Genomic DNA, 15,077 nt, shown 5'->3' with positions numbered 1-15,077 from the left:
GTAAACTGCTGCAGTGAATGTTTTTTGAGGGTTTTTTTTCTCCACTTTAACTAGTGATTATTTTTATAACCACGAGTAAGCAGGCCCTCCATGTGACCTACTAAAATATTTAATGTGCCGAACTATCTCATTTGGATAAATTTTCCCCAAGACAAACAATACAATAGTGATACAATGCTAGAGATGTCTAATGCTGCTTTCAGGTCACCAGCAAAGTCAGTAGGCAATGAATGCACATATAATGGTTATGTTCTCAGCCCACATACTTCAATATATAAAATCATGTACAAGATCCTAACTAAGCCATTCTCCAGGAAACAAGGATAAAAGAACCTTTCCAGAGCTTACGTGTTTTGACACTAACAGGCAAGCAAGGTTGTACGTGAAGGCAATTCACACCGACCTCTGAGCCCCAGCTCCTCTTTGCTGCATCATCAACACTGAGGAGGTCTCCGAATCGTTCATTAGTAATAAACTGATGGTGTGTCGGGATAGCTCCCATGTGCCGTCTAGCTGCAATATCTGCCTCTTCCTGTTCACGCTTAAGTCGTCTCTGATCCTCTAAAAGTTTCTGCCAAAAAATTGTACATGACAAGACATGAATGAGCTGCAGTAGGGCAGAACTACTAATACAGCAAAAATTTAGGAAATAGAAATTCTAATCAGAATGTAGTTTCTGACAGAATAAAAATGCATCACGCAGATTTGAAAAAATGTGGATGTCTCTAATCACATTTCTAGATCCCACTTAATTTGACATGGACTGCTGTGGCCTTTGCCATGATGACTTTGCTTCTACTTCAATTGATCTGATTCTATTGAGCTACTTCTGCTGTATTATTATATATCTCATGATCAATCTGTTAACGCTAATATAACCTGCTGTAACTTACATTTTGTACTTTACACGTCTGACCTGTTCTACTTTTTCTATAGTTTTTGTTTTAGTAGGGCGTTTCCTACTATACTTACATCTGTGGTAATGATTGACAAAATGCATTATTATTGCTACTACTGTCTTAGTATATTGGTCGTCGTTGCCTGTTTATTGTGTACTTTAAAATGTCAATAAAAATTGGTTGAACTTAAAAAATGCATCACGCAGAACAGAAGCAAGCCCCTGTGGTGAGGCCAAAATGCAGCCTGTCTACCCAAGCCAAAGATGGGAAGAAAAACCATGATTGTTCCAACATCCCTCCCCATAATCAAGATATTTACCATGGACAGGGATCGTCAAATCACAATAATACATAAAAATCATGAAATCAATGTCCGAAACTCTATGTGGGACAGACTATTCGTCCTTTTAGAACACGGGTTACGGAACACAAAAGTTGTATTCGAAACAATCAACTCCAAGCTCCAATGGTTACACATTGTTTGGAACACAATCATAATTTTATGGACTTACAATGCTGTGTTATTGATCATATTATGGACAATTGTTCCGACAGACAACAACAACTTTTGCGGGCTGAACAAGCTTGGATTTATAAATTGAACAGTGAGGAACCTGATGGGCTCAATCAAAAATTAGAATGGAATATTTTCTTCTGATTCTTTAAAACTTTTTGAAGACTTCTGATAATTCAAACATCCAGTTGTTAGCTTTTTATCACACATATATAAATATACATAATATCAAAGAGAGCGGTTTTAAGTATGGATATTCAATATATAAAGGTTTTTGACCGCGTCTCCTTTGAGTCAGCTGTTTAGTCAGCTGCTTTACCACACAGCCACTCCTGGGGTTTTGACGTCATTCCCCGGGAGTTCATAACCCGGTACAGTCCTGGTGCAGCCATCTTTTTGATCTTTTGATCGAATGAGACGTTGCGGCGTCCTACTTAAAGGTATGTCATTGTGGCTTCTGAAAATGATTTTGAAGTTTTGCTCTAAGTCCAGTTATTGATGTAATTTTCTTTTCTGGTTTCAGTTTTTGATCGGACTTTTATTACACCCTGAGGCAGCAAGTTAGTGAAACACTGGCCATCGTCGGTGTACCGGTCAATTGAGAGATAAGTAGAAAGTTTTTTCTTCTATCAAGCATAGACAGCCCTGCTTATAGTTATTTATAATTGGGAGTATTACAGAGGTTTTTGCCAGTGAGGTTACCACCCTACCACCTTTATCCACCATTGTGGTGGTGGGAGGGCTCTTGTCTGAGGCTTTTCCTCTAGTTCAGTCTGAACTTTCTCCCTATAACTAAAGCAGCCCTGTCTACACTCTTTACATGACATCATCTGCTTTTTTCTTGTGAAAGTGTATCTTAGTATCAATTCTTATATGTTACAATGCCTGAAATTTTTAAGAATATGATGTCTTGTTATCAACCACAAAGGTCCCTACATTCTGAAGGTGCTGTATTGTTGAAAACAAAGGCTAATCCTACAAATATAGATACGAACACAATGCCTTTTACATCTGCAGGAGTTAAGCTATAGAATGGCCTTGTTGGCCAAATTCGAAAATGTGGAGAGAGGAATTCTTTTAGGAAAATGTTGAAGACTGAGCTATTTGTTAATGCATTTTTCTGAGCAATTGATTTATACTATACTGAATTTATGCTACACTCAATATGTTTATTTTATCTTCCTATTTTGTATAGACTTTGGATAAAAACGGTATAGAAATTTTAAAAACAAATATCTGGATAATGCCACTGAAAATCAGTAGCTGACCTCAGTGAGTGGCACTTACTCAGACAGAAGCCACTCCTAATTGCACAAGTGCTGCTGACCATAGGGCCAGTAATATCTAAATGGTTTACAGTCCTAAATGAGGATCGTGGTTTTCCTGTCTGTTCCTAAAGACATCAACAGGACAGCTCTACATTCTGATATGAGGCAAGGCAAAGCAAAAAAAAAAATGATTTTTTTAAACACTAAAATATGTTGACCACTACATATCTATATATGTTTAGCACCACATTGTGGGGAACTGAGAGGAAAGGCACACAAGAATGGTGGGAAAGAGAAAGGAGTGGGAGTGTGTATAGGGAGGAGGGGAAGGGGTAATAGGAATTCTAGTGGGTACTGTGACAGAAGGAATAGCTGATAGTAACAGACAGAAGTGTAGGTAGAATTAAGGCTGAGTAAGAGAGGCTGGATAAAGAAGGTATATTTGGTAGGGATGAGGAGTAGATACAAAAATTGATATTAATGGAGGTATTTTGCTGGGAAGGATGTAAGACTAGGCCAAGGGCGTATGTTCAGCCTTACGCACCCTCCTTCAATTAACTTTCAAGCTCCTACCTCACTCCTCCTGAAATTCTGTAAAACCATGATCATCCCAATAGCACTCCTCCCACAACAATCCTGTCAAAATACATAACTGCCACAACAGGAGACAAATCCTCTTTGAATCGTAATTGCAAAACTAACAGCAGAGGAGACAAACCAAACAAACAAAAAAAAACCAACACACCCAGATGTTGTTCTAAATTTAGTGTTGTAGCATGTGTGCATTCCTTTTATGACCCAGTTATACCTAGATGAGAAGGGTTCCATTTCAGCGTCGCAGACTCCTGTGACCAAAACACAATTTGTGTTGAGTTCTTCTTTTGTTCAATAAAAGTCGATTCTTGAAACACCATCTGTGCATATTTTTATGTCTCTTCTGCTACTGGCTTTGCTGCCGAAAATGCATTACTGGACATCATGGACCCAATATTAAAAAAAAAAAACACCTGAGCTCTTAAATGTATGCCATGCTAGGTCCCTAAATTTGTTCCCCCTCCCCCCTTATTTTCAGCCTAACTTAGAAGCCTAAATATTTAGCTGAAAATTCATCTTTTTAATTTAGGAGCTTAAAACTAATGCTTACACATTTAGGCTAGCAAATAAGTTGCCAAGATTTGAGAGCCAAATTTATGAGCCTAGTGCTGAAAACTAGTGCTAAGCTCCTAACTTTTTTAACTCCCACTTGCACTTCTGCTGCCACCTATTTTTTATGCTTCTAAATTTTAGTGAAATTTTGAGCTCAAAATTTAGACACTCAGTCCTGGTATATTTTCAATGCAGACAATTTAAGAGCATAAATCATTTGAATATTTAAATACCGAACTTTCTTCTGAGGGCAATTCTCACAAGTCATTTAACCAGGCAAATGGGCTATTTGAAAACTGCACACCCTGCCTTCAGGTAAAGAAATGTGCTGATGGTTCCTAGAGCTTGTATGGATTACAGGATCTGCTGTTTTGCTCTGACTGATGCTGCTTTTTACCATTCCTCACAAGCTGCTTCCTTAAGAGACTGTCCAAATTTATTTAATGGTTAAGCTGCCGTACCTTAAGAAGGATATGGCGATACTCAAGAGGGTTCAGAGGAGAGTGACATGCTTGATAAAGGGTATGGAGAACCTTTCATACACTGAGAGACTGGAGAAACTGGGGCTCTTTTCCCTGGAGAAGAGGAGAATTAGAGGGAATATGATGAGACTTACAAGATCATGAAGGGCATAGAGAAAGTAGAGAGGGACAGATTCTTCAACTTTTGAAAACTACAAGAACGAGAAGGCATTCGGAAAAGTTGAACGGGGACAGATTTAAAACCATTGCTAGGAAGTTTTTCTTCACCCAACGGGCGGTGGACATCTGGAATGCGCTTCCAGAGGGCGTGATAGGACAGAGTACGGTATTAGTGTTTAAGAAGGGATTGGACAATTTTCTGAAGGAAAAGGGGATAGAAGGGTATAGATAGAGGACTACTACACAGATCCTGGACCTGTTGGGCTGCCACACGAGCGGACTGCTGGGCACGATGGACCTCGGGTCTGACCCAGCAGAGGCACTTCTTATGTTCTTATGGCCTTGGAGGAATGTGAGGAAAAGTGGACTGAGTAGGTACTGTGAGTTAAGGGAGGTCTGAAGAGACAGTATAGGTAGGACAAGGTAGCAAAAGTGATATGTGAGTTTTACGTGGTGAGTAGCCTTCAAAAGTGATTTGGGTTATTTATTTTATTTATATCCTAAGTGGTTTACATTAAGGTGCTTTATCATATTTCCCTATCTGTCCCGGCGGGCTCAAACTCTATCTAGTGTACCTGGGGCAATGATGGGATTAAGTGACTTGCCCAGGGTCACAAGGAGCAGAGAGGGATTTTATCCATACTTATTTTAGTTTATATTGTGTTTTCCTTATTAATTCGTTTTAATGCTTGTATTAGTTACTTAGAATTTTATTATGTATGATGTTATTATTATATTGTATGCCAAGTACCTATTGTGTAAACCACTATGAACTGCTGGTTAGGTGGTATATAAAAATAAATTATTATTATTATTTGAACCCACAACTTCAGGATGCTAAGGCTGTAGCTCTAACCACAGGATGTCCGGGGTGGTACTTGGCGAGACCCCCCAGGAAAGAGACTTGGAAGTACTGGTCGACAAGTCAATTAAGCCATCCGCGCAATGTGGGCAGCAGCGGCAAAGAGGGTGAACAGAATGCTAGGAATGATTAAGAAGGGGATCATGAACAGATCGGAGAAGGTTATCATGCCTCTGTACTGGGCCATGGTACGCCCTCACCTGGAATACTATGTTCAGCACTGGTCGCCGTACATGAAGAAGGACATGGAACTATTTGAAAGGGTCCAGAGAAGAGCAACTAAAATGATTAAGGGGCTGGAGGAGTTGCCGTACAGCGAGAGATTAGAGAAACTGGACCTCTTCTCCCTAGAAAAGAGGAGACTGAGAGGGGACATGATAGAAACATTCAAGAAACTGAAGGGAATAGACTTAGTAGATAAAGACAGGTTGTTCACCCTCTCCAAGGTAAGAAGAACGAGAGGGCATTCTTTAAAGTTAAAAGGGGATAGATTCCGTACAAACGTAAGGAAGTTCTTCTTCACCCAGAGAGTGGTGGAAAACTGGAATGCTCTTCTGGAGGTTGTTAAAGGGGAACGCACCCTCTAGGGATTCAAGACAAGGCTGGATAAGTTCCTGCTGAACCGTAACGTACGCAGGTAGGGTTGATCTCAATTGGGGCTCTGGTCTTTGACCTGGGGGGCGCCGCGGGAGCAGACTGCTGGGCGCGATGGACCACTGGTCTGACCTAGCAGTGACAATTCTTATGTTCTTATTCATAGCAAGGAGGTATGAGTGGGCCTAATAGTGAGATAACACCAAAAGATGAGAGGTTACAACCTATTTGGGGAACTATCAGAACTCTAGGTTTTTCACATTAATAGGACAGAATTCAGAAAGATATGAGAATGGGGCAGGATGCCTGGCAAAGACACTTTAACTGTTATTTTAATGAAGAGGAGGAAAGAGAAATGGCAAGTTAGCTCTGACACCAGTTCCTATAGGAAACACTCACCTCTTTGTCACTTAGATACCTGCGGAGAAGTTCTTCAGGGGCTTCCGTGAACTCATGGGGTGTGAATCGACCAAGTGACTCAGAATCTGCCACAAAATAACGCAGTATATTAGTGAAGAGAAAGCAGCTCTGTGATCGGGAAAAAACAGCGCCACAAAAGACAACTCATCACTGATAAGCTTTATTTATAATAGATTCAGATCAATTTAACTCCCCTTCAAACTAGAACTAAATTAACAACATGGAAGCAGAAGTTGATAAGAGGAAAAGAAACACACAGCAGACTGAATCTTCAAACTCCTTACCTGATCATGCCTTGAATGTAGTATGAATGCTGCATGCAGGGAATTTTGTAAAAGAGAGCTTATCTCCAGACATATAATGTAAGACTAAACATTTCAAACCTACATCCCTTTTTCTCTTTTTTTTTTTCAGAAGCTCACACACTTGGCCTGATCAGCTACAGGTTGACAGTTTTACCTCCCCAACCACTTGAAACTCTTCTCCCCAACCACAGGATTGGAAGCCTTGTCTCTTCAACCACAAGCACGGGCACTGCTTCCTCAGTGGGCAGACAACGTCACCAATACATAACCATATTGAAAGTGGAGTGCTGGTCGCCCACCTAGTTTATTGTATGTAGTGTGTGTTGTATTATTTGGTGTTGATTTATATGTACAGCAGAACCTCAATATTCGCGGGAGTTAGGGGCAGAGCCGGCCCGCGAATATTTAAAAATTGCAGATAATTTGTAGGGCCGGCTCTGACCCATCCCCGCCTCCCTTCTGTGTCCCAGACCTTACCTGGTGGTCTAGTGGTGACGTGGGGCAGGATTGATCGTCCTATGCTCCTGCCCCGTGCAAAGTTGTCATCAAAATGGCTGCCATGAGTTCCCGTTGTAGTCTCGACAGCCATTTTGATGATGGCTCTCCAGGGGGCAGGAGCATAGGACGATCAATTCTGCCCCGCGTCGCCGCTAGACCACCAGGTAAGGTCTGGGGAAGGTCTGATGCAGAGTTTTGTTAAAAAAAAAAAAAATCATGAATAACCAAATCCGCGGGTACTAAAACTGTGGATTTGGAGGGGAACTGTATGTATTTTTTGTAATCTGCCCTGGGTAAGGGCAGTATATAAATAAATACCAAACTACATTATTGACACGCCAGCCTACATTGTATTTTGACAGTCTGTTATAGGTTAGTAGTAGGGCAACATGCAAGACAGTAATCACACCCTTTAGAGCCAATGCAATGAATTGCAGAAAATCTTGCAAAGTTTGTTACACTCACAAAAGCAGCAAATAATGTGTTACTTGGGATAGTATACACCAGGGGTGTCCAATGTCGGTCCTTGAGGGCCGCAGTCCAGTCGGGTTTTCAGGATTTCCCCAATGAATATGCATTAAAAGCAGTGCATGCAAATAGATCTCATGCATATTCATTGGGGAAATCCTGAAAACCCGACTGGACTGCGGCCCTCGAGGACCGACATTGGACACCCCTGGTATACACCAATTTCCACTTCAGCGTGCAAAGTCAACTTTGCAACATTTTTCACCTTTTCAAATAATACAATTTCATGTGTAGTTTTGACACTTGCAAAATTTTATTCAAATGAGTGATTGCAATGAAATGAACTGTTTAGCTACTAACACATAGTAAAACTACATACTAAGTTTGCTTTATAAACTGGATTTTTCAAAATAAACAAATATAAATACTAACAGATATATGCACACATACACACCCATACCTCAGTCAGGTATCGTTACTTATTCTAATCTCTTGCTATAATGCCATTCGTAGCCATCATAGCAATTTACAAATTTGGATGGGTTAAACAGACACAATTTTCCATTGCAGAACAATGCATGCTATTGTTCTACCAGGCTTATTATTTATTGGGAATAACTAACCACCTTTTCATGAAGAGATTCACCCTAAGCAGTTTACACTACACTGAAAAGTAATCAGGTCCTCTTAAATACTTTCCTCTCTATCTGTCCCAGCAGATTCACCATCTAACTGTGATACCTGAGACAATGGAGGGTTAAGTGAGTTGCCCAGAGTCACAAGAAGCAGTCCAAGATTGATCTTACCACCTCGGTACCAAGGCAGTAGCTCTAAATCCTGGTAGAAACACAGTATGCCCAACTCTGCAGTTTTGCATGGCCATGTACATTGGTTTCAACATCAGCTCAAATCTTTTTTTTTTTTTTTTTAACCCAAACTAGCATGCAGCAACTAAAAATTCTGCTCATTCTTACTCACAGCTTTAAGTTATGATATTGGACGTTACTTACTCTTTCCTTCCGGCAAGACCCCTCTAAGAACTCAAGGGAAGAAAGTTTTCAAAGGCCATTTATGTGATTTTAGAGCATCCATGCACGGAAATCGGTTGTCTAAAAATTTCCCTCTCTCAATAAGGCTAAAAACATGTATATTGGGTCAATATTCAGCTAAATATTGGCACTTAACCAGCCAAGTGCTGGCTCTAGCCCCAGAACGCCTCCAAAATAACCGGTTTTCACTAAGGCATCTCACAAACCGCAAGCAATTTAACAGGTCAGCGGCTGGTTTGAATATCAATCAGATTGTTCCTCAATGCATTTAGGTTTAGTTTCATTTGGAAGAGGAGGTCCTACTGGTGAATAGGATTGGAAAATAAGGTGTGCAGATTTATTTTCAAATCTACGTATAATACTTTTAATGAAAAGCACAAAAAGGTTCATGGGTACTTTGTACCTGTGCCACATTTCAAGGGAAAGTATAAGAACAATCCCATATTATCAAAATTATGTTGCAATTCTGTGCCACATTTTCATATATAACATATATCTGTAGCTTAAATTATGACTCTTTAAAACCTGTAAAAAATGTCCTAATCAATATTCAGCCAGTGGCAGTGAGCTGGGTTTTTTTGGGGTTTTTTTTTTAATGCTTACCATCACCGGCTAAGTTAGTCCTGGAAATTTAATGATAGCCTTATCTGGACATCAGTATTGAATTTCTGGGCATGAGATACTTGCCTAGCTCCCAGTTGAGTACTAGCCAGAACCAGCATCAGACAGTTGCTCATTACCCCCCTTCCCCCCCCCTAATTTTCTTAAGGATCGAGGCTGGATCAGTCCTACTGACCTGACTGCCCTTATTTGGAAGGCTGAACCCTAGAGGTAGTACTATGAGACTATGAGTACTATGAGAGGTCAGCACCACCATTTTGAGACTAGATAGCTGCACGAGAATGAGATTGCAGGAAACTTGTAGAACCTGCAGGATTCCCACAGGTATGGAAGCTGCTGCCATGGGATTCTCACAAGAAACATGATGGCAGATAAAGGCCAAATGGCCCATCCAGTCTGCCCATCCACAGTAATCATTATCTCTTACTCTCTGGAATGCATTGAGAGGCAATTTGTTCGCTAGAATGAAAACTTGGAACACTCATTGGTTAAATAGTGAATACCATTCAAAAAGCCATGGGAGGCTGTTGGGTTTGGGAGGAAACAGAGGATTGTGCGAAAGCAAATAACAGTGCTGACTTCTCCAGATACAAGTGGGGATAGAGGAAATTAATTGTGGGGATGGGTGAGAATGGAATGGATTTTAGGGGGGTAAGGGTGGATATGGGTTAGATTCCACTGGGGATGGGTGAAATTTATGGAGCCAAAGAGACAGCAACAGAAAGGGGACCTCTCTAGCCCTATCTCACTAGACACCAGGGAGCACTGCTGTTAAGTCCCAGGGGTTCAGTGGTGAGAAGAGAAGGTTTGTACAACAGAATGGGAATATTGAGTGCCTCCCTGACTCTATCCTCGGATCACCCCAACACTGCCAGATTTTACTATGCAGTCTAAGCCGATTATTCAACAGCACTGTACAGTTAAGTGCTGCTGAATATTGGTGGTTGGCCCAATTTATTTATTCTTTAGGGGAAAGGAATATCAATGATTTGTCCTGAAAAGAAATTAAAGAAACAGGGAGTAAGTGCAAAGATCTGAGATGGAGACTGAATCACACAGGAAGAAAATGTACTATCTTAGGCTGGTTGGGTAAATGGAGAGAGGATGAGGAGGAGGAATAGGGGGTGCAAGGAGAGAATCAAAATTATGCAGCAGAAGAATAAGGAGGAGGAAGGGGAAGGATGGAGATAACAGAGAGGTAGTAGATAAAGGACAGACACTGGAATGGGGAGGGGGGACTTGGGATCTAGAGTCTCATATACCCGAGCCCCTCTATCATCCTTCCTCTCTTCACCTGCCACTCGAATCCGCATTCACACTCCACAGCACCTCAGATCCTCACTCATATTCACAGCACCGTTTCCTTCTCTGACTGCCTCTCACACCTCACAGTATCACCTCTGATCCCCCTCCAACCTTACCCTAACATGCAATTATTTCACTCTACCTACCCTTTCATACTTCCTCCATTCCCTTCATTCTAACGCACTCCTTTGGGATTCCATCACTCTCTTCCTGCATCCCCCCCCCCCTTTTCCTCTCTCATTTTTCTTCTTTCATCCTTAAAACCCACTCTCTCTGAACCCCTCATACTTCTTCAGGTACCTTCACCTCCACCCTGAACATTCCATGTCTCTCAGAAATATACAGTTCTTATTGCAGCTCTGAAGTAATGTTAGAAAACGATTTCAGAATATAAACATAATTTTTCTTTGAAATTTGATTCAAAGACTGCAGGTAAGAAGCACCCTTGAAATGAACAGATTGAAAATTGCCTAAGTTGGGAGTTATTTTAGTGACATGAACAAAATAGCATCTATGATATACATGCAACATAGGCACGTATTTTTTTTTTTAATCAGGTCTCAGAATTATCCCTAATAATGCACAAATGTTCTCACACAAATTTCCATGTGCTCTGATGGTGTAAATGTGTGCATCTACCATGTATTTTATATCCGCCCATGTATTTAGATCCACCCAGAACTGCAAGGTTGAGGCGGAATAGAAATCAATAATGTAATGTAATGTAATACTATGGTGTATACCTCTTGACTCTATCCAGTGGCACAGCAAGAGTAGGCGGCATCTGGGGTGGAGGCATCACCCACTCCTTCCCCACCCCCACCACGCATGCCCCTTCCCCTTCCCTGTACCCCTTTAGCTTCCTCGGTGTGAGCAGCAGCTGCGCCGGTGTTCCCTCTGATGTCACTTCCTAGTCACGGGACTCAGAAATGACGTCAGAAGAAGCGCCGACACAGGCAGCAAGTTGGAGATTCTGCTCGTGCCAGCAAAGAGCTAGAGGTATGTGTGTGTGTGTTGGGGGGGGGGGGACGACGTCCAAAATACTCAGATCCCAGTCACATAATTTACTTTCCATTCCATCCTTCTGAATTTTGAGCATCACCCGTATGACTAATTTTGCAGTCACTGTACAAACCATTTGGAATGCTTTATCTAGCAAACTACGTAATGAAAATTCTCTTGATAAATTTAAAGGAAAATTGAAAACATTCTTCTTTAAGGATGCTTTTAATCCTTAATTCCTTCTTGCTTCTGTCTCCTGATTCCACCTAGCTCTAGTATTTCGGTTGAGATTCCTCTTCCCTCTTGTATTACCCTTTGTCGGACTGGGTTTTTTTTTATGGTGATGTATTTCTACCTCTCTTTCCTCCCATTTATGTCAGTCCTGTTAGTCTCTCGTTTGTCTCCCCCATTTTTAATGCTATACTCGTTAAAACATTTTTTTTCTTTTTTTTTATGTTAACCGCTTAGAAGAATGATAGGTGGTATATCAAATTTTTAATAAACTTGAAGTCACACAAACGGCAGGGGAGGAGTGGGGGGGCAGAGAGGAGGAGAGGTGCTGGCACCCCCACCAAGAAGACGCCCCTCCCCCTTACTACGCCCTGACTCTGTTTCTAAACTGCCCAAATTATATCGTGATTACCTACAAGTATGCACCATCCATTTGGCACACACATGCTTACAAATACATATTTGGTCGCACAATAAGAATCATTTTCTGCATGTATAACAAGTTTTACATGCGGAATATGCTTTATTAAATTACTCCCTTAAAGGGTAATCTTCAAAGCCTTTTCTGGGTATAATGCAATTCTTTATGCAAAAAAAGAGAAAGGGGATGGGACTTGATATATTGCCTTTCTGTGGGTTACAATCAAAACATTTTACATATTATATACAAGTACTTATTTCATACGCAGAGCAAAGGAGTGTTAAGTGGCATGCTCAGAGTCTTAAGGAGCTGCAGTAGAAATTGAACCCAATTCCCCAGGTTCACAGGCACTGCACTAACCACTAGGCTACCTGATATATGGAGAGAAATATGTGCACCCAGCCAGTATGTACCTATATAAGCAGATATGTTCTGGGGGAGGGGAATGGCTAATATTATAACAGGGCACCTATGTGAAAAGTCTAAAAAGGTGCTGGTTTCATAAAGGCAATAGGGGCACTTACATATCTTTGTAGAATAGGATCCTACTTGTCTTGTTAACTCATCATGAGGTCCACGTATGTAAGTTTGTATTGTCTGTTCCTCATTGCTACTTATTTGTACACCGCTTAGAAGTTTGAGCGATATAAAATTTTTTTTAATAAAACCTGAAACTTCCAATGTGTTGTGTACTGTACACTATGAATGCATTCATATATTTTGTATAATGCATGCATTCTTCACAAAATTGCCTTAGCACCACTCAAACTATGCCCTGGAAATGTCCACACGTGCTGCATGTATAAGTACGTAGCCTTTTATTGGAGCATGCACTTAGGGACAGATTCTGTAACTGGGTGCCTAAAAAGATAGGTGCTTAAAGTTAGGCACGTATTTCATGTCAACCACACTTAGGTGCCCATTACAGAATCGTGCCCAACTAAAACGTAGGCCAGACTTTTAAAAGCCTACATTATAGGCGCTTAAGTATTTTAGAGAATTGCACTTAATGGTGCCCAAGTCTTTCTCCACCACTAAACAGGCCTACTTTGGAGTTAGGTGCCATTAGGCGCCATAAGATAGGTACCTATCTTATGTAGAATTGCGCCTAAGAAGATAGGTGTCTGTTATCCAATTAATTTTTATTTTTTTCCAATTATGAGCTTATTAAAGCTCATAATTGAAGCCAATATACTAATTAAATTAGGTACCTTACTTAGGCATCTTTTGTAGAATTTCCCTCTTAATATATGCATATTTGGCTATACATGCACACTTTTATAAAAGCCATGCTCCATGTTTAAAAACACTTTATACATGCAAATTGCTTTATAAAATTATCTATTTTTGAAAATTAAAATGCATGAGCTTGATTTTTCACAGGAAAACTATGAACGCCAAATAAATAGCAAGTGTAAATGTACAGACTAAGTTTCTCAATACCAGTTCCCTTTTCTCAAACACGAATCCATTCTTATCATTAAAAACCTTCCGAACACTGACCCAGCCTCAGTTCACTAGCTTATCTTAGAAGTCTCAAAATTTAGTTTTAGTGTCTCTGCCCCCACCCTATGGAATAGTCTTCTCTTGTATCTCAGGAAAAAAAACCCTCGCTCAATAAATCCAAACCTCTATTAAAAGCTTTCTACTTTTCAGCATGCCAGTTGTGAAATGGAGATCAAAACTACCCAACTAAAGAAACTATAAAGTGAAATATATACTCATAGCAAAAAAAGGCACTCTTGACATTCTGTATATGTGCCTTTTTTTGCTATAAGTATATATTTAACTTTATAGTTTCTTTAGTTGGGTAGTTTTGATCTCCATTTCATATTTTCAAGCTATGTTTTTTTACTTATGTTGTCTCATGAATTTTATATTTGCAAGCTATGGGTTTTTTCTTATATTGTTTTAATGTGTTTTATATTTGACACCATATTTTTATTTTAGTTGATACAGTTTTACATATGTATTTTAAATGTGTTATTTTATTAGTCCATCCATGTTCTATATATTTTTTAGTGTCCCCTGAGGAAGGCATTTAAACATGCCAAAACTTGGATCCTTGTTAGGACTATGCTTCTAAAATAATAAAAATTTTGTTTGGTTGGAAGGATGTCTCCCTTGATTTTTCTTCTGTACTTTTCCTCTGTTCATTTATAAGGGAAATACTGAAAACCTGACTGTCTTGTGGCTTTTGAGGACTAGATTTCTGAGACCCCTGGAATACACCAGAATCTAGCATCAGAAAAGCACTGGGAAGACAGAGGAAGATGTTGATGCCACACAGATTGAATAAAATGGGGAGAACACATTAAAATCCACCTCCAAAGAACACTCCAAGCTCATTATCATGGCGATTGATTGTGTCAGCGCTCTGAGAGATAAAGAATGGAATGTGTCCAATGTGAGAGAAACGAGCACTTATGTCTTCAGGAGTGCAGGGCTGCCAGATGATTCAACCTTTCCATAGCATCAAAGGGAAGACGTATGTTGTGAAAGAGGGAGCTTGTCACTGGAACACAGCTTGGCCAGAGAGCTCTGAGGAAACACTTTGCCGTTCGGCTTCAATACGTTTCTCTGGATCTTGACATTGTCCTCCCGGTCTCCTGCTGGATATGCCTGGGATTTCCCCCTGGGCTGGTATAAGGAGGATTTCTTTAATTGAAAAGGGATAGGACTCATGAGGTACATATTTCTGAAAAGAGATGTGTTGTTTGCCTGTAAATCCATTTTAGAGTTTAGAACCATGTTCACTTGCTGGTCTGGCAGGCTGATGGCTGTTGATGTGATACAGGAAGCTTGGCAGGATCTGTTGCAGGTTCTGGACTCA

General features: G+C 40.4%; 1 protein-coding gene across 22 annotated transcripts in view; it reads right to left on the bottom strand.

The window, feature by feature from the left end:
• SORBS1 (sorbin and SH3 domain containing 1) overlaps nucleotides 1-15,077 on the bottom strand; it is a 510,557-nt gene that overhangs the window by 103,516 nt on the left and 391,964 nt on the right. For 19 of the 22 annotated variants that reach the window (XM_033940055.1, XM_033940058.1, XM_033940056.1 and 16 more), the window contains 2 exons: nucleotides 6,324-6,409; nucleotides 365-571 (listed from right to left, as the gene is read on the bottom strand). In XM_033940055.1, the coding sequence (XP_033795946.1) occupies nucleotides 365-571; nucleotides 6,324-6,409 (293 nt within the window). The remainder of the gene's footprint in view (nucleotides 1-364; nucleotides 572-6,323; nucleotides 6,410-15,077) is intronic. The other 3 variants (XM_033940064.1, XM_033940075.1, XM_033940076.1) reach the window with 1 other exon arrangement.

The sequence above is a fragment of the Geotrypetes seraphini genome, chromosome 4, assembly GCF_902459505.1.
Source record: "Geotrypetes seraphini chromosome 4, aGeoSer1.1, whole genome shotgun sequence".
In the NCBI taxonomy this organism is placed as follows: Eukaryota; Metazoa; Chordata; class Amphibia; order Gymnophiona; family Dermophiidae; genus Geotrypetes; species Geotrypetes seraphini.
The sequence above is the reverse complement of the archived record's forward strand: the minus strand, read 5'-3'. Positions and strand labels throughout refer to the sequence as shown.